Source organism: Macrobrachium nipponense, chromosome 6 (genome assembly GCF_015104395.2).
Source record: "Macrobrachium nipponense isolate FS-2020 chromosome 6, ASM1510439v2, whole genome shotgun sequence".
Lineage (NCBI taxonomy): Eukaryota > Metazoa > Arthropoda > Malacostraca > Decapoda > Palaemonidae > Macrobrachium > Macrobrachium nipponense.
The window spans coordinates 10215996-10236958 of record NC_061108.1 but is presented as its reverse complement, the minus strand read 5'-3'; the positions used below and the strand labels follow the sequence as shown (position 1 = coordinate 10236958).

General features: G+C 34.2%; 1 protein-coding gene across 1 annotated transcript in view; it reads right to left on the bottom strand.

The window, feature by feature from the left end:
* Positions 1-6887, bottom strand: part of LOC135216298 (hyaluronidase B-like) — a 27563-nt gene extending 20676 nt beyond the window's left edge. The window contains exon 1 of the mRNA XM_064251467.1: positions 6690-6887. Coding sequence (XP_064107537.1) covers positions 6690-6887 — 198 coding nt within the window. The remainder of the gene's footprint in view (positions 1-6689) is intronic.
* Between the last annotated feature and the right edge of the window lie 14076 nt (positions 6888-20963).

Below are 20963 nucleotides of genomic sequence, written 5' to 3'. Positions count from 1 at the left end.
ACTGACAATTTTTTTTTTATTTACGTGGGGATTATTTGCTCAGTAGCCGGGTGGTGCCGAGTCAAGATAAATTGTCTTGTTTACCCTGCTGTTGGGCTTTTATAACCGAACGCAGAATGGAAAGGTATGAATTGTTTGCCCCGGCGACTATCTGGATAAAAACAAACCCTGGAAAAACTTTGTTGTCGTACAAAAAAAAAATTCCCCCAAGCACAAAAACAAAAAAAAAACCCGTTTTAATGGTTGGTTAATTAAAAGGGCGGCTTTCTTTTTCTTTTTTTCCAACTTCCTTTCGTAATGGTTCCAGGAAATTATTCAGTATGCAAGTTTAAAGGTTCTTCCGAGCTGTTTTAGGATAAAAACTTAATACTAATAAGTAAAAGTGACAGGAAACGGACTAATGTCACTCTGCTTGCAAAGGAATTGAACCTGCATTGTTGGTTCAACTAGGATTTGAAGCCTTGGGATTGGGGCAAGCATATAACTTTGTTCGTTTAGTTCATTTGGCAAATTTTAATGGAGAAACTAAGTCGCAGAATACTTTACGTTAAATGGATGCATAAAGATTAGCATTTATTCTTTAAATTTGAAAAAGGGAAAAACAAGATTACAAGAATCACGATATGGGGTTGACCCTAAGTCTTTAAATAATTAGGAAAGTATAAATCGTACATTTGCAAACGCGATATGCTTTCCGTTGAAAATACCGGTAAGAATAATAAATAAATAATAACAAACTAATAATAATCAATAATAATAATAAAATAATAATTATTTATAGATTATTACGATTAGTATTATTACTTATTACTTATTATTATTAGTTATTATTATTATTATTGTGTAACTAGAAATCCAACAATTGATACAGTAAATTATAATTTCGTTTGTCAAAATATGTACCAAGCAAAGGACTGTTTCGAACGCCTCCTTCGAAATCGGTTGGCCTGTTCTTTTTCCCCATTGTTAATGTTAAAATGGATTACTATTATTCATTAGTATTTTTTTTTCAATTTCTTCTTTTTTGCCTTTATCACAGTAACCCTAATCAGGATTCGATGGGTTGGTATTTTTATAGTTGTGGGGTTACCGGGCTTGCATCCTCCCTCCCCCCTTAGTAGTCCATCCACTCTTCTTTACTATGTGGCCGCCCGTTTCTAGGATCCCACCAACTTCATCTTGCCCATGGAGTCCTTGGGAGGGGGCTTTCACTTCAGCCTCCTATAGGTTTTTCCAGATTCTTTTTACGGAGGGATCTTGGGAATTCGTTGCCTAGTGTTTCCTATGATTATGGGTACAAATTTCCACTGGAATATCCCATATCCTTACTTGACTTTCTATTTCAGATCCTGACACTTATACCATTTTTTCCCTTTCTTTACTTCAACTTAACTAAAAATGATAATAATAAAATTAATAATAATAATAATAATAATAATAACTAATCAACAATAAATAAATAACACTCCCCCTCCCAATATGTAGAGAAGATGCCAATACGAAAAATGAAACCATTAAACCACATTAGCAAGCGAAATGGCCCGACACTTGCCACAGAACCAGTACAAAAAGAGGCAATCAGAAAAAAAAATTCCCCCCCAAAAAACTGGCAAAACTCCCCTTCCCACTGGAGCCTGTGCTAAAGAAAACCACTCCAGATACCTCCTTGCAGTAATAAGTGGGTACGAGCACCAAACCCTTGACGGGAAGTGAGGTAGAGGAAGAAAACGATCAGGCAAAGATCCTCGGGCGGGACTATGGTATCAGAACGAGGATAGGGTGATAACGTGCCATAAAACAGACCAGACGTGAACGTCTTGATTGACAAAGTCAAGAAGAAAGTATCATCACCTGAATGTCTTCGCCACTCTCTACCAGTACCTATGAGAGGACACCAGAACTTGAAGAGAAAGAGAAGGGAAAAAAAAACTGGTTAAGTATCAAGATCTTGAGAAATAGAAAATAAAGAAGGATTATGGCGGAGATTGCCAGTGGAAAATCCTACCACCAAAATCATAGGGCAGCCTACGAGGGCACGATCCCAACGATCCCTGAAAAGGGAATCTAGAAAAACTAGAGGCTGAAGTAGCTTCCAGGACTCACGGCAGAAAGAGTGGTGATCTAGAAACAGGCACACATAAGTAAGAAAACAAAGGATGGATCTCCTGAGGAAGGCAAGGATGCAACCCGGACCCCAACCCAAACTATAAAATACCACCCAGTCGAATTGGAGGACTGTAGAATAAGAGCAAAAAAGAAAAAAAAAAAAATAAAAAAAAATAATAATAATAATTAATAATAAAATACTTCTCGAATTCAGTCCCTTCAGCAGTTATACGCTTGATAAATGTCCTGTCTGCATCAGGAGCGGGAAACGGTCGCGTTAGTAGAGAGAGGACGACGAGGACGACGAGAACGAGAAGAGAGACGGAGAGAATTGTTATAACGCAATAATAAATCAAATGACTCAAACCGAAATTTTACCCATTGAGCCTTTCGGTGAGGGGGGTTGCTCGCCCAGTTATAAGCAACCAACGAGGAAAAAGCCAGTCATCAGAAAGATAGGAGAAGGGACTCTTTATAAGATTAATAGTGCCATGAAGCAAGCAAACGTTATTTTTAAAAAAAACCAAAAAATGTCTACGAGAGGGCTCTTCCTTTCCGAAAATAAATAATAAATAAAAATAATAATAATGCATTTTTAACCATTAAACAAATTGGGAGGGAGGAACAACCCGTTCAGTGGCGTTCGAAAGTTCCTTTCCTTGTATATCTTTTACAAAAAGGAAATAATAATTTAATTTATAACAATTGTGGGATTTCTATTACCACAATAATAATAACAATAATAATAATAATTAACAATACTTAGTCCTAGACTAGGTGTTTCTTAACAAAATTTCTCCGTGGCAGCGGGGACACATCTCCTTTTGGGTTTAAAAAGTGTTTTCAGGGGAGGTAATAAATATTAGTATTAAAACTTGATAACTGAAATTATTCTTTATTAATCGGCTTATCCTCTTTAATATAATTGTCTTTTAACATTTTACTTAAAGTAAACTGTTTCCACAAAATTATTAAATTGTTTTGCAATTTTGCACAGAAAATTTTAGTGGAAAACCTTAACAGCAACGCTTCCATCCTCACATTATTCCTGAGGACCCCTTGGAACATTCCACGGAAAAAACCTATGAGGGGTTAGGGCGGACCAACACTTTAAGAAACTCTTGTGAACCTATTACAATGACCCCGAAACTTCGGATGGGGGTCAACTATTTAGGAAAGATTCCATACTTCCAACTGTAATTGGCCTACAAAGTTCACGCCACTGTGCGGCGGCTCGTCTGCGAAAACTATGTGTTCAATTTTATTTACTTTTCATCAAGGGGGTGAGGGTGAGGTTCCTGTAAGGATGATCCATGTCAAATCATTAAAACGTTTAGAAACCTTTATTTGCTTATGGAATTTGGATGACTTTTAGGAAACTTTCGTTTGCCCAAGAATCATTGCAACATTTACCGAATCGTGTATTGAATCAAACATGCAGAGATTACGTAATGATATCATTTCAAGACATTGCTGAATTATGGCAGTAATTCTTTAGTTGCCCGTTTCAAATCTTCAGCATTGCCAAAATTACGATACGTCAAAGTTAATATACATTAACCATATCTTCGTCACCAATTAATGATGTATGCCAAAAGCTTATTTGAGAAAAATCTTTATAGTTCTTGATAGGTCGAAGTTATGTGCGTTATGTTTCTTTTGGGTCATTAATCTTTATGACACTTATAGTCTTGTTTTTGTGTGTGTGTGTTAATTTTATTATTATTATTACTTCTTTTACGATCTTCACCATAGGGCTTGTACTAAACACGAAGCGAAGGTGGATGTATACCGGGTTAAAATTTTATTGGGGGAGGGGGCGGGAGGGGCAGGCCAGGGGGCTGTCCACTAATCTCAGGAATCGATCCTAATTAATGCAGCGTCCTATTGGCCCCTTACTGCACCCCAGTTTTTCAACCATACTACATAATAGTACTTCCCATTACCCCTACTCTATGTCCCTCTCGTTGTTCTATCTCTTTAGCTATTACTTATAAATGAAACTGAAGGCTGTTCTCTTAGACATACATCAATTATTTAAGCAGAAACGTTACTGAAGAAACAATAAAAGAAATAAGGAAAAAGAAAACTGACCTGCCAAAGGTCTATCTAGAACAGGGGTTCTTACCAGGGGTTATCCAGACCTCTTGGGGGTATGAAAACCAAGTGATGGGAGTATGGGACTTGATCTCTGGATATTTGAATATGTATTTGATTTTAATGTGACAATGTGTACATGGGTATATTTTGTGAATAGATAACTATATAAAATTATGAATGCATTTGTTTTTCTTGTATGTTCTATTCCTAGCTATTCTTACCTAAAGTATGTATTCAAACGAAGTCTATTATGGTATATTGTCAACAAAAATAGGACTTGAGTGGGCTTAAGCAAAGGGGGTATGTGACCATGTTGGACAATTCATTTGGGCTCTGGCGTCATCAAAAGGTTAAGAACCCCTGACTTAGACAAATGTTTCACTGTTTACTGATTTGCTTCTTTCGGACAAATTCCCATAACGCCGATCCATTGCCAGATCTCTTGATCGCAAACAAAAATCCTCCCCAGAATTTCATGCAATTGATTTATTTGTATCCTTTTCTCTCTCTCTCTACTCCATCTCTCATCTACCTCTCTCCCTCTATCTGATCTTCTTTCAGTGAAAACTATAAACAATCAGTCTCGGAATTTAACTTATTATTAATTATTACTTATTATTATTATCCTTATTATTATTATTTAATTATTATATTATTATTATTATTTATTTTATTACTATTTTATTTAATTAGTTCATATTTACCATAATGATAGGATCACTACGGGACGACTGCTCTTTGGACTCTCCAAGTGCAAAAATATTTACCAACCCGGTTCCCTGCCTGTTTACCATTTTCCGTTTAGCCATCGCTTCCTGGTCAATTCGTGGTCTGTGATTACAAATTTACGAGCAGACAATCCTAAAGCCCAGTCCCGGACATGTAATTGGTTTCATGGGATAAGACTTCAGTTTACGAAAAGAAAAAACGGGTGATGTTAATATCGCAAAGGTCATATAGATCTGTCTCTTGAAGAATGTGTTTAGATATAGGAAGGTTGGCTTTGAATAATCGAACTCTCTCTTCCTCTCTTCTCTCTCTCCTCTCATCTATCTTCTCTCTCTCTCTATACTATATATCTAAATATACATATATATATATAATATATATATATATATATATATATCACCCTAGATATAACATATATATATATATGTATAGTATAATAACCACCCCCTCCCTATCAAAAACTACTAAATAATGGAAGCAACTTTACCTTTTAGTAATGCGGCAGGGTTGGCTCAACTCCCTGCAGGCAAGACAAAATAGTCAAATAGGTTCTAAAAAAAAAAAAATGAGTTCAATGTATAAAATACAAAAAATATGCTACTTATTCCCAAACTGGATAAACAAAAATAAAAATGAAGAAAGTTATTAAAAAAAAGAGTCAATATCTTAAGAACTGAGTCTGACCCACCCAAAAAAGGAATTGTAAAATTATCAATTCTAACTCTCCTTAAAAAAAAAAAACAAAATTGTTTTTTTTAGTCCAAGTAAATCACCACCCCAAAAATCTCCAAATTGTTAAACCTCCTTTACATTATGATAAGTTAAATTTAGAGAATACCCGTCTCTAGAATAATGACATCGGAGACACAATCTGAAACAAAGAGACATATTCCATTATATTCCCCACCACAGAATGTTAAATAAAATGTATACACTTCACACCTTCTCTCTTTTCCAAGGGACAACTGTTTTCTAAGTCAGTTTAAAATATGTTGCCATTTAACTTTCCCTGATTGTGGGGTCTATACCTAGCAATCTGATGTCCTTGCTGAAAACCTGTTACTCCCACCCTTATTATCAAAAAGAATGTTTGTGCTTTCTCTTGAGTGGTCTCAAGGGTTGGGGACCATATCATGCACGCACAAAAAGGGATGTTACATCCATCCACCAAACCTGAGATCCCCATGGCAACTGTTTGAACAGCCATGCGGCACCCCACAACTAGCACTCATTCAAATTTCCTTCATTTCAGAGAAGGGCAATCCGTAGGTGCTTCTCTCGTCTCGGAAGCCAGAAAAAGCCTCAGCCCACGAATAAACTTCACTGATACACCAAAAGGTGTTAATTTTTTTCTTTTAAGAATATATATAAGTAAATTATATATATTATAATATATATGCATATTATATATATAACATATTAATAATAAATTATAAATATGATACTATATATATAGATATCTACTATATTATATATTATATAAGATATATAATATTAATATATTATACTATATATATATTATAAATCAGTGCAATACACCATTACTGTGATTCATATACAAATATAGAAACTTACCAAATGTCCTTTAATATCCTAATTCTCTTCACCTCGGAATTAATAATAGTATTTTCATATATGTTAAACGAGGGGGAATTTTATTAAGCGATAATAGGATGGGCGATCGCCCAAGGCTCAAACCAGCGAACTATCCAATCCCAGAACTGGCAGTGAAGACCTACAAAAAAACCACTTACGCCAACCTGCAAGAGATATAAGTTCATGACCAGCCTCCCAACTTGTGCAGTCATCCAAAAAACAAAAATAATTTCAGTTGGGGAGGTATGGCATGAACGTTTATATCTCTTGCGGCGGGCCCGTAGTGGCTTTTTAGGCTTCACTGCCAGTTCTGGGGGTTGAGAGTTCGCTGGTTCGAGCCTTGGCGGGATCGCCATCACTATTGATCGCTTAATAAAAATTCCCCCATCGGTTAAAAACAAATTATGAAAAAATATATTAATTCCGACGGTAGAGAGGAATTAGATATTAAAGGAAATCACTTGTAGTTCGATCAATTTGTATATGAATCACGGTAATCGGTTGATATGAATGATATAATGACTACGGTGGCGGGCAAAACAAAAGCACTTTTCTATTTAAACTACGCTACCGAGGACGAGACGGGGCTTGTGCAGTCTCCAAAAAAAAAAAAAATACCTTGCCTGCGCGACAGGTAAAGTTTTCAGTTGGGAGGGCGGCATGAACTTATATCTCATTGCGGTTGGCCGTAGGTGGTCTTTAGGCCTTTCACTGGCCAGTTATTTGGGATTGAGAGTTCGATGGTCGCGAGCCATGGCGAATCGGTCCCATTCTCCTATTATCGGCTTAATAAAAATTCCCCCTCGGTTAAACAAAAAATATATGAAAATATACTTATTCCGAGGTAGAGAGAATTAGATATTAAAGGACATTTGTAGGTTTCGCATATCTTTATATATATAATACAATATATAATATATAATATATTATATTATATTATATTATATATATAATATATATATATAATAGATTAATATATATATATGCAGGACAAAGACCTCCCAGGGACATGGGCCTTCCACTCCCCTTTCTGTTTTTATGGTCTCTCCCTATGCCATTCTATACCCGAACATGTTTTCTTAGCCTCATCAAACCTATAGTCAATAATCCTTCCTTCCCCTTCTTTGCTAGCAATCTTCTAGGGTTCCCATTCTTTGTTATTCTTTTAGCTCCAATCTATTAATTTAGCATTTATTTCATTACCATGTCCTGCCCCCAACAATCCATTTCTTTTTCTTACTTCTTCGTTCAGAATACTCCTACTTTAGTTTGCTTCTCGTAATACCATGTTGACTCTTTTTCTTTTTCGTCTTTGTTAGTGGTTATTCCCATGGTTACATTATTCTCTCACGCCTTAGCTCTTTGAGGGTTTATTAAAATCATTAATTCAACTCCTACATTTCATCTGTCACGAAACATTTACTTCATTGTTTCTATGGTTGACGTATTAACATTAAATCTGTAATCTTATGTTTAAAAAAATTGGGAATATGTTATATTTAGAGACAAATACAAAATTTCCAACATGTAAGCCAAGTTCCCATCGAGGCCATAGACAAAGGCAACCGTTTTTTTTTCTGCCAGAAAAAAAACGGTCATGGATTTAAGGTTTAGGGTATTATCCTATTTTCCTTCCCTTCCCTTTTGGTTACCCGTTAGTTTTGGCAGTAATGAAAAGGCCATCCACTAACAAAAGAAAACAGCATTTTTCTTGACTAGTTGTTCTTTCCTTCACAATCCTCCTAGACGATAGATAATATTATTTACCGCCGACGTTAGAGATTTCTCGGCTTTATATCATTTTTCGTTCTATTTCGAGTTACAATATTTTATGACAATACAATTTTTCATGACAGTTTTGTCCAGAACTGTTTTTTAAGTTTTACCCCTCCCGAGGATGAGGGTTCATTTTTTTTTTCTTTTCAATGGCAAGGTGAAAAAATATTTACGCTGGGCGTTACTCCAACGAATAATAACGGCTCGAATGGAACTGTAATTCCCTTTCATTCTGAAAAAGACGCAAAACACAAGGCTTTCGTGCTTTCTATTTATTAATTTAATTTACGTGTAGTTTTTCTTCTCATTAGGGTTTTACTTTTCCTTTTTTTAGTTCAGTTTACAAAGTTACATAATGGAATACGTAGGGTATTTGCCATTTTTTCAGGTTTACTATTTATTCTAATAGTTACACTTGAAAAGCCTAGATTATTTGTTTGGCGATCGGGGATGGTGTCTAACTACACCTGTAGAGCTTTTCAAGATGTATTAACTTCGTTTTAAAATCAAAATACTTCATAACACCAAATTGCCGTTCATTCTTTTATTTTTTTTAAAAGCCAGCATCTTGTACATTTTATTTATATTCATTTATGTTTAATTATTTTTTTTTTATTAATTTATTTTCTTTTGTCTAATCAGTTATTCCTATTCGATGTGGGTTGGTTTTTATAGCATTGGGTTCCGAGGTTGACATTATTGCCTCCTCAGGAGTCCATCAAATTTTCTTTTACTTAGGCTACCGTGCGCCGTTTCATTTAGGGATCACCACCTCTTCTGCATGAGTCCTGGAGCTAACGTTCAGCGTACTAGGTTTTTCTAGAGTTCCTTTTCAGGGATTCCTGGGATAAGTGCCACTGAGGCCCTTATTAGATTATTGGGGTAACGATTTTCCACTGCGGGGTCAACCCCCCCCCCAATCCCCAGTAAAATTAGCCTTATCTTATTTTCAAAATCTTTATAATTTTCAAACTCTTGGAGTACCAAAATTCTGTTTTTTTTTCCCTTTTTTTTTTGTCCACGTGTTTATTGCGACATCAATGAGCGATACTTCCCTTCTTGACTTTGATCAATCAAACGTCACGTCTGGTCCTATTTGGCAACGGTATCCACCCATTATTCCCGTTTCTGCATACCCATAGTAACCAGAGGAGATCCTTTTGGCCAATGATCGTTTTTCTAAATCCACTCCCTCAGGTGGTGGATTGCACCCACTTATACCTGCAAGGGTAGACTGATGTTTTCTTTGCACAGGCTCCAGTGGAGGGGGGGCTTTTGGCCACTGAATCATCGCCTCTTTTTGTACTGGTTCTGTTGCAGGTGCCGGACATTCGCTTGCTCACTGAGGTTTATTGTTCTTTCATTTTTTCGCTATTGCCAACTTCCTACAATACGAGAGAGATGTTAGTTTCCATCTATCGTTCTTTGAAACATATCTGGGTTCTTAGGGCCCGATGAATTGTTGCCTCGACTGCTTATCATCCCTTCAGCTACCTTCTTTAGCTTCTCCCCACCCCAATTCTATAGCCATTTTGCCAATGAGCCATCGTTGCTGGCTACGTTCTTTACGTCTTCATGTCTCCATGTATTAGCCCGATGCAATTCGGTTTATTGTTGCCAGCCACGTCATTATCTTACTGTCCGTAATATATCCTGTCTCATGTATATTTCCTGGGCCCTTAGTCTACTTATATTCAGTCCATTATTAACCCATGCACTATCTTTAAGAACCAACATATTCACCGGACTATTTTCAGATATTGACACCCATAGTGATATGTGCTACGATGATGACGCCAGTCCATTTAATTAACTTAAGGTAGGTAATAATACTTAATTCCGACACCTTAGACCGGTTATGTATAGTCTGTCTTATTATTTCGACTATTAGGGTGTAGTGATTTGGTGTATTCGTTTCATATGTTTCCTGGTCTTTTCTGACTCACTATGCATGACAGGAGTTCTGCCTTCGGTCCAATTACACTATTCCTGAGATTTATCTGACTTACTATGGTACTGCACCATGGCGTTTATGGCTTTTATTTATCATAATTTCCGGCGTTGAAGTTTTGAACCTTGAGCTATCGGTCCTTGAGTACTCTAGCCATAATATGCTTTCCATGATCGTCCCTGTCCTTTCAATTCTCTTGGTGTTTTATATCCCCTCCTTCCATTATTTTCCCAGGTATTTGTATATGTCCTAAATGCTATGGTGTTTGATGGTTTGGCTTCCCAGCCTGTAGCTTTACTCCCTTCAGTTCCTTCGTTACTTAGCCCTTTTCTTTGTTATTGTTTTTTTTTTTTTTTTTTTTTTTTTTTTTCTTGACTTAAGGCGAGCCATTTTTCTATTCCAAAATCCCAGCCTGATGTCCCTAGATACCAAAAACAATCCCTTACAATCCTGGAATTAGGGTAATTATATTTCCATTGATGCTCCTTACCCATGCAGCATTGATGTCGTACCCATGAAACATTCAGCCATGGATGATTCTGCCGCCTCCTTTTTTCAGAGGGGCAACCGGCACATACCATCTTCTATAAAAACCCAAAAAAATACTTTTATCATGGGATAATCATCCGGCTACTACCGAAAGAAGGTAGTCCGGGGACATGTGAGGTGCGCCCGGAAGATCCCTCTCCACGAATACTTAACCTCCTTGCTAGTCGTTATTCCAGAGCTTGTAAGTATTTTACTCCAGTGTTAACGCATTGTATTTTTTGAGGAAGCTGATGGTTTGTTTTCCTCTGCCCCCATATACTTTTCAGGGAATTCTATTCTTAGCCATGTCGGTCCCCTTGGGCATCATTGGTTCGGAAAGGACTTTCCATTATAGTCTATACCAAATGCCACGCATTAGGTTGGTTTCCTTCCTCCTACTACGTTATTCATTAACCATCTTTTGTTTATAACAGGAGATTGGTCTTTGTTACCCTTACACTTCCTTCTGCAGCCTTTCTGTTGGTGGGGGGAGGGGGTTTTGTCTTTCCTCCCTTAGGTCAGTTCGTATAAAGCCTTTCACTGATTGATACCAAGGTTTAAGTAACTTCCATTTCATTAATGGTAGGCAGGCGGATAGGAACCTGTAGTTAAACCTTTTTTTACTTTGTGGCTATAATATCCCTTTAACTCTTGTCTTTTTGTTATACTATGGGAATGTTATTGTACTATGGATCGTTTCTTTGTCTTTTTTGCTAATTATGGAATGTTCCCCTTTGGCCCATCCATTTGGGTAGCAAATTGGTGACTTTAGAGGATACAATGATGAGTTTGTTTTGGATTAGCGTAGTGTTGAGGAGGGAACCTTGAAGTTTTTGAAAGCCAGTTAACCATAAGGGACTTCAGACGGGAAACCCGGGGCTTTAACCAGTTTGGCAATTTTTTTATTTTAATTGAGTTGGGTTGGGGTCTGCACAACGGTGTCTGTCCGGATGATCTGAAGGAAATCCTTTGTTATTTTATTCTCCACTGTTTTCTTCTTCCTTGACTTCCTGGAGCCCATGTGGCAATGTGTTTGTTGTGTGATACCGGATTTACTACACATGTTTTCCAGAGTTTCTCACTTTGGCTTCGGCTTCAGGCTTAATTTCTTGGTGGTTGTATTCCCACCCCTTCCTTAGTTGGCTGAATAGTCGCTTTTGAGTTGGCGGTTCCGAATAGTTTGATTTCTGTTGGTATACCCTTATTTCCTTGTTCATGTACCGTTTGGTTTTTCTTATGTTGCTTTGGCCTTAATCTCCTTTGTTTACATCTATTCTATTGTGTTTTTTAGATTCCCCTTTTTCTTGGTTGATTATTATTATTATTCTTATTATTATTATTATTATTATTATTACTTTATTATTTGAAGGTAGGAGACCCTCTCCAAACAAACATTGTTTGTTGAAAGATGATAGGGCAGCATTCAGTGGAATGATTTTATATATTGGTACTTTTCAATTCTTCTCATTATTATTCTTCTTTCATCAGGGACCTGATATTTGCTAATAGGCTGGCGCATGTTCATATCTTGGTTAAAGAAATGTTTTCTAAAAATACCAAATTTATTGTTATGATAACAAAAGCGGTTAACAAAATTCTTAGGTCTATGGCCGTAATGGAATTCCAACGTTTCCAACCGATGATACGGTTGGAAAACGTTGGAATTCCAATTTACTGCCTTTAAGGACTAAGATTTTGTTAACCACTTGTTTTGTTAATCAATAAACAATAAATTGCCGTTAGGCAAATTATCTTCTTTTAGCAAAACAATTCTTCTTTAAACAAGATTAGAAACAAATCCGGCCAGATATTAGCAAATATCAAGCCCTGATGGAGGAAGAGAATAATGAGAAGAAGTTGAAAAAGACCCATATAATAAAATCAATTTCCACTGATACTGCCATCATCTTTAAACCAAAATATTATTGATTATTATTAATTTGATTGATTATTATTTATTGATTATTATTATTTATTATTATTGATTATTATTATTATTATTAGTATTCAAGTAGATGGAACCTATTCATATGGAACAAGCTCACTCCACGGGCCCATAGTTCTTGAAATTTTCCAAATTCCCAAAGAATAAATTACAGTTGTTTCAATTTAGAAGAAGCAAGAGGAAGTAAAGGGAATTACCCATCCCCAAAAAAGAGTTAAAAAGTAAAAATAGGTGCTTTTTTAAAACCAATAAGAAAATTATGTTTCCTAATTTCTACATTTACAGTTATACAAAAGGGGCGTTGAAAAACGTTCGAAAAAACAATACAAATAACCCTTACAACAAACTTTCAAAGAGAAACAAATTTTCGAAAGAAATTCATCCTTTTATAAGGGGTGGTGAACATATTTGGATCCCAGAGCCTAAGGAAGTAGATTTTTTTTAATTTTCTTGAAAAATTATTAAAGAAGTAGAAAGGGTGAAAGTGAATTTGGTGGAAATTGGATTCCAGTTTCCAGAACCATCCATTAAAAGATAATACTGTTAAAAGTTAGGAAGAAAAGCCTTTCGACACCTTACCTAAAATTCGCCAATGCTTCATTATACACTCAAATTGCTGAAATTACATTACATCTGACATTCCGATACATTTTGCTAAGTACTTTTGAAAATAGTTAAATATGAAGCATATCCTGTTTTAGTTGGTATATAATAGAGGATAAACGCCCTTATTTTCATAATGCCCAAAATACTTCACAAATGAAACAGCTACGAATCGCTCTCCAGTTCATCCACGTACAGGTTTTCGATATATCGACCCGACAAGCTGAAATAGACAGTAATATGCAAATGTTTCTTTTATTAATAATCTGTTGCACTAGTGAGAGAGAGAGAGAGAGAGAGAGAGAGAGAGAGAGAGAGAGAGAGAAATGAAATCACTTGCAGAGACTGCTACAAGATTAGCTGCTGTAAACATTTATTATTTATGTCTCCTTATTTCGTACGCACTTTCATGGACAGTATATATATATATATATATATATATATATATATATATATATATATATATATATATATATATATATATATATATATATATATATAATATATATATAAAATGTATAGTGTGTTTGTGTGTGTGGGTTTTTTTGTATGTAGAATTATAAGGAATATTTTTCTTTTGATTCTATTAGGTTACACCTTCAAGGCTAAAAAATATCAGTTTAAGTAATGAATACTCTCTTTAATTGAAATATAATGTTTTTTTATGATATTTTACGGATGTTTGTTAAATATTGTTTACTAACGATCGCTGTCATTTCATTTGGGTTTTCGCTTGTTTATTTTTTATCATTTTTTATTGCATTAGGAACTAATTTTAATTCCATCATATATATAGTAAAAACAGTAATACTGATTATCAACCCTCTTGCTGAATGTTAAATAAAAAATTAGATCATTAGACTTAATGGCATTAGATCAAAACCTTTTATTTATTTTTAGATTTGTGTGCATAATAGTTTTTTTGCTTTAGTTTCCTGATATTCTTTATATTTTCTCACTGATGGTTTGAATATCGCAGAATAATATAGGGAACCACTTATCATTACTGAAGCCTTGGGCATTTCCATGACAAATGCGAAATATTTCGCATGATTTTCCGAAATGATTTCAAATTCCTTCACTGAATATGTCTTTTATTCATTCATTATATCAATGCGTGAAAAAGCTTCATAGTGGATATATATTTCCAGACCCATTTAAAAACGTTAATATCTATTATATTAAGGCAATGGAAATCATTGACAGTATTCCGTCAATTGTTTAGCATTTACGATATATCACGTATGACGCTAATGTTTAATATTTAAAATCTTAGTGTGTGTATATATATATATATATATATATATATATATATATATATATATATATATATATATATATATATATATATATATATATATTATATATATATATATTAGCGTCATAAATGATATATCATAAATGCAAAACAACGGTCTGAATTTTGTCAATGACTTCCATTGTCTTAATAAAATAGATGTTGATGTTTTTAAATTGGTCTGAAAATTACATATATACATACATACATACATACATACATATATATAAATAAAGGGTTTTTTGCCACGAAGGAAAAAAATGAAAAAACGAGTTGGCCGAGTACTTTCGGCTATTGACCGAAAGTACTCGGCCAACACGTTTTTGTTTTTTTCATTTTTTCTTCGTGGCAAAAAAAAACCTTTATTTATACATAGCATCACGTTTTATATACTTCGTGATCATATATATATATATATATATATATATATATATATATATATATATATATATATATATATATATATATATATATATATATATATATATATATATATATATATATAACTTTGGAATATTTAAAACAATATCTCTAAGAGCATTATTTCCATGACGCAAAGAAATAAGTCGTTTTCACCGCCTGCAAAAGACAGCGGGGTCTGAAATTTTGACAGTGAGAAGTGGCTGCCCGACGCATCGCACAGGAGTTTTATGAACCATTTCTTTGTTTATGGTTTGGGATTTTTTGCTTTTCCTTTATGTATGCTTGATGGCGGAAGCGATGCAGTTAATGAAAGGAACTGTAGTTAGTATCCCATTAGAAAGGTAGATCTGCAAGTTGGTTTTGTGAATAGGCTAATCATTTCAGTGGCTGGATGGGTAGTACTTAAATAATGAATATTACTGGAAAAAGTAAATCCTTTAGATATGATGGTTATTATTCAAATAGAATTGACATGGTTGACTTTTATATGTCAATGTTTGTAGTTTAGAAGGGATGGTAAAAATGGCTTATAAACAAGTGAAAAACGCACTGAAGTTTCTTCGGCGCAATCGAGTTTTCTTTCCGTTGGTGGCCTCAGCTTCGGCCCATAAAACTCAGCCACGATCCGGTGGTGGCCTATGTTGTTGGTACATATAGCTTTGCCAGAAGTACGATTATGGCTAACTTTAACTTTAAATAAAATTTCTAAAAAAAAAGCTACAGAGGCTAGATGGCTGCAATATGACTTTTTTGATGATTGGAGGGTGGATGATCAACATTCCAATTTGCAGCCTTCTAGTCTTAGTAGCTTTCAAGATCTGAGGGCGGACGGACAGACAAAGCCAGCAGAAAACTGAAAAGCAGAGAAATATAAAGATCTTGAAAATTGTATGAATAAAAGGAAGAGAAAATCGATTTGCATCCCACAAAATCTGTATCCCACAAAATCTGTATCCCACAAAATTTGTATCCCACAAACTCTGTACCCCCATAAAATTTTTATCCCACAAATTCTGTATCCCACAAAATTTGTATCCCACAAAATCTGTATCCCACAGAATCTGTATCCCACAAAATATGTATCCCACAAAATCTGTATCCCACAAAATTTGTATCCCACAAAATCTGTATCCCACAAAATCTGTATCCCACAAAATTTGTATCCTACAAAATTTGTAATGCATTTTCTCCAGTTTTGTAACGTACCGAAAATCCACACATATGAAACAAACAGAAAGAAATGACATACCTCTGAGTGCCGACTAAATCGAGAGAATCACTGACAGAAAGTTCATGGGAAATAAAAGCTGCATAAAGCTTTCCACAGACGAAAGGTATATACAGCTTATCATTTAAAACACCAGGGCCCAGATATGCATTAGTTCTGTGCATATCTCTCGAATATAGCGATGTGAGGCACTTCGCCACTCAATGAAACGCGCTTTAGAGTCACTTAAACTGCGCATATGAGCCTTCATTTCAGCTGCAAGTCTAGCGCCGAGGTTTTGCTTGTCATTTTCTAGCTCTTAAAGACGCTCTGAATGGAGGACATTATATTTGCAGACAAGATCAGAGCTATTTATATATTTTTTCTCTATTGTTAAAAATATCCTTAACGAGGGAGTATTGTTTATTAGAAAGTTCCGTGCATCATAAGACGATGTTTATATATAATCGTGAATATTATAACTTTGATGGGTTAAAGCGTTATATAACAAAACAAAATGGTTAATTGCCCTTTTGGCTAAAACAGTTTCATGGATTTATTGTAGTTTTAATGGCGTATTTTCTATAAACCTCAAATTTTATCATATATCGTTGGATGTATAACTGAATCACGAAAATATGGAACGTGATGAATATATAGATTAAGGCAAATTCCACGAAGGAAAGAAAAAGGCCTTGCAGAACTCCATTGTTTCTCTTTCCTTCGTGGCATCTTTATTTATATGATTATCAGACCTTAAACGAACGAATTCGTGAAAAGAAAAAGATAGCAAAGTTATCTTTCTGAATATTGGCAAACAAGCGTCAGCATTTTGGAAGGAAATTATGCTTTTATGTTGAAAACAAAAGGGAAAAGCTGCGGCAATTCCTTCCCAGCGCTGAGAAAGCTGACGCCAGGCTTGCATCTTCAGTGTCAGAGAATTTAAATTTTGAAGAGATGGAAAATGATGAGGTTGACTGGGAAGGAAGAAATTCAGTTTAAGGGGGATCTTCCAAAAATGGAGGCTACGAGAGAGAGAGAGAGAGAGAGAGATTACCGTTATATGTCCTAATATTTGTTTATGCGTCCATTGGCCAGTTATTCTGGATTGAAATTGCCTCCTAAAATAAAGACAGTTCAAATAATGTAGTTTGGATGTGGAACATCATCGTATTATACAAAAAGCATCTTATGCTGCTCTAGTAATTGCAAATTCGTACACATTAACAAACTTAGATCAATTTATCAGAATCATAGATGAGCCGCATAAATTTCTCAGCATAAAAAATCATTTTCCTTCAAATTTAAATTTCTCAGCATCAAACACAATTTTTTTTTTATATTTCTCCCTCAAATTTACTTATGCAAAGGTTTTTGCAGTTGGTAAACTAGTAGGACTGAAGGAAAAAAAGTATAAATATTACGGACAAGGCACTAGGGCGTGACTAGTCTTCGTAAAGAGCGAGATTAAGGGAAATTAGAATGAAAGGGGGCAAGGAGAAATCACTTCCTAATTTAGTCAATTAGGGAAACAAACAATCATTGAATGGAACGATTTAAAGATTAGTACCCTCCCTAAAACAAAACTAAATATTTATAGAATTTGAGGTTTACGATGCAGCTTTAAAATGAGAATGACTGTCGTCACTGTTAGACTCTGTTCAACTTTGCCAAAGTATAGTGGCAGGAAAAAAGGAAAAAAAAAATATTAGGATTGCTTATAGTAAGATTTTAGCTGCATTTAGGTCATAACCTTCCACGTTCGTGAAGAGTGTATATCACCGTGAATAATCTGAAAGTAAAATAATAAAGTAATGGACATTTCCCAAGAACATTACATTCAGTAAATGATAAAATACGCCAACAAGGATCTTAAACAAAATATTAACAGTGAAGAGAAGACCATAATTAAAGAATATGAATTGCTTTTATTTAGATAATGTTTTGCATTGCCAGTGACTGAATTCTACATCAAGGTTGTGTAGGTGTATCATGGAGAGGGAAATATAGAAATAGGAGAGGGAAAAAGGAGCGAGAAATTTACTTTTTCGACGGTGATCGACTTGTCCCTTGAGGAGGAGGAGGAGCTGAAACTAGATTTCCACCTACATGGACGAGGGCAGAGTCCTGAAAGAGAAGGGAGAGAGAGAGAGAGAGAGAGAGAGAGATGCAACTGACTTTCCCCTTATAATCTATTTAGGATAGAATAATTGACTAGTTCCTTTGCGTTGCCGAGGTGCTGAATGTCTCAGGAAAGTAGAAAATAGAACAGAGTAGAATAAAAGATGAGCAGTACATGAGTTTTTCCAGTCTTTATTTGCTGCAAATTGTCAGGGGAGTGATTTACATTGCAAATGCAGTAACTTTCAGAAAAGAAACATGAGCAGACGTGGACAACGAGATTTATTTCTTCATTATTTATATGTGCGAAAATGAATGAATTTGCCCAAGAGGGATTCAAATGCATATTCATAATTTCTAAATCTAACTGAAGAGGTTTCACGTACTGAAATAATAATAATAATAATAATAATAATAATAATAATAATAATAATAATAATAATAATAATAATAATAATAATAATAATAATAATAATAATAATAATAAACTTGGATATTGAATAATAAAAAGAAAAATATGATTCATTTGTTAAATAATACCACATTATTATAGTTATGCACATTATGACTGGATTTTATAACGTTAACCATAATATTCCTAGGTACTGTCAGACATGACAAAAATAAGTTTGATGTGGGCACCTGTCGTTAGCATTGTTATTTAGTTCTTTTTGAAAGATAATTTAGATACTTTTGTAATAGTTTAAAGCTTAATTTGTTATATAATAACATAGTTGTTAATGACTTGGAAGCAATTATGATGCCTGTGAGTTAAATTGTCATTATGCACTAATCTATAAGTAATTTCACTTGACAAGATTTTATGAGCAATCAGACAATGATTTTTAAGAAAGTGGCAGCCAAATTATTGCTGTCAGAGTAATTAGAATTATTATTCCATGATCGACAATGCTCAAAAAATTCAGTAAGGGGCCCTGCTTTTGTATTTACAATGAAATCGCATAAACGCAAATTAAGGTACAAAAAACTAATTGCAAACAAAGTCCTAGACCTCCCACTAAGATAATACACTATTTTAAGTCAGTAGAGGTTGAGCCTTTGACAATGTTTATAAGTACTTATGTGTAAAGTGTTGGGCATCAGTTACGTTTTTCCTACCTATACAGAATATGTTGGATCGGGAAATTTGTAGGACTTATGGACGCACGTTTTTAAATTGTTGTTCAGAAATAACATTATTATTATTATTATTATTATTATTATTATTATTATTATTATTATTATTATTATTATTATTATTATTATTATTCAGAAGATAAAATCTGTTCATATGGAAGAAGCCCACGGGGCTTATTAGAAACGAATAAGAGGGTGTAAAGGGAGAGACATAAAGAAGAAATCCCTCTTATTAAAAAAGAAAAAAAATAATTAATAATAATTAGTAAGATGATAAATAAGGACTAAGACGTCAATTCCAGGAATTACTTTTTGTTGAATGCCATTTCGATCTGGATTTCACTTTCATGAATCAAAGAGACAGATAAGTTTTGTTTATTTGTTCATATATATATATATATATATATATATATATATATATATATATATATATATATATATATATATACATATATATATATATATGTATATATATATATATAGTATATATATATATATATATATATATATATATATATATATATATATATATATATATATATATATATATACATACATATATATATATATATATATATATATATATATATATATATATATATATATATATATATATATATGTGGTGTGTGTGTGTGTGTGTGTGTGTGTGTGTGTGTGTGTGTGTATGTATGTACCTAAAAATCAAGGAAGCTATGTTCTTTAGTTATGAACTAGTTTTACGTATTAAAGGAACAAGTATATCCTTTACTGGTTTAGGCACACGCGAGAGAGAGAGAGAGAGAGAAGAGAGAGAGAGAGAGAGAGAGAGCAACAAAGGCGATCGGATTTGGTTTTTCACCCCTCGCTTTTAGGGAAAATGGCGAAAGTTAATACTCTGTCGTTATAACCCAGCAGATATTCCGCGCTATTGACCAGAGCCACGCGTTTCATTTGCAGTGTGTGTTGTGCATACATGTCCGTGTCTATAGTGACTGTTTGCATTTACTGTATGCACGGCGGTTTTCGTGCGTTGTCTTTAGAAGAGCATGTGACGGATTAATTACGCATTAAAATATATCAGATATCCAGTGGAGATCATTTTCTTGGAATTAAAATCAGTAACAAGTTACATGCAAAGTAGAAAACATGAATTTAAAGGTAAAATGCATTTTCATTTCTGCAAAATTTGATATGGAAGATTAGTTACGCATCAAAATATATTAGAAATCCACTGAAGATAATGTTCTTGGAATTAAATCAGTAACAAGTTAAATTCAAAGTACAAAAACATGCATTTAAAAATAAAATTTATTTTTATCTCTGCAAAAATCTCGATGGAAGATTAAATACACTTTAAAATGTATTAGATATCTACTGATGATAATGTTCTTAGAATTAAATCAGTAACAAACTTCATTCAAAAGTAGATCTTAGTAGTAAATCATGTTACTTGGGTATAATAAA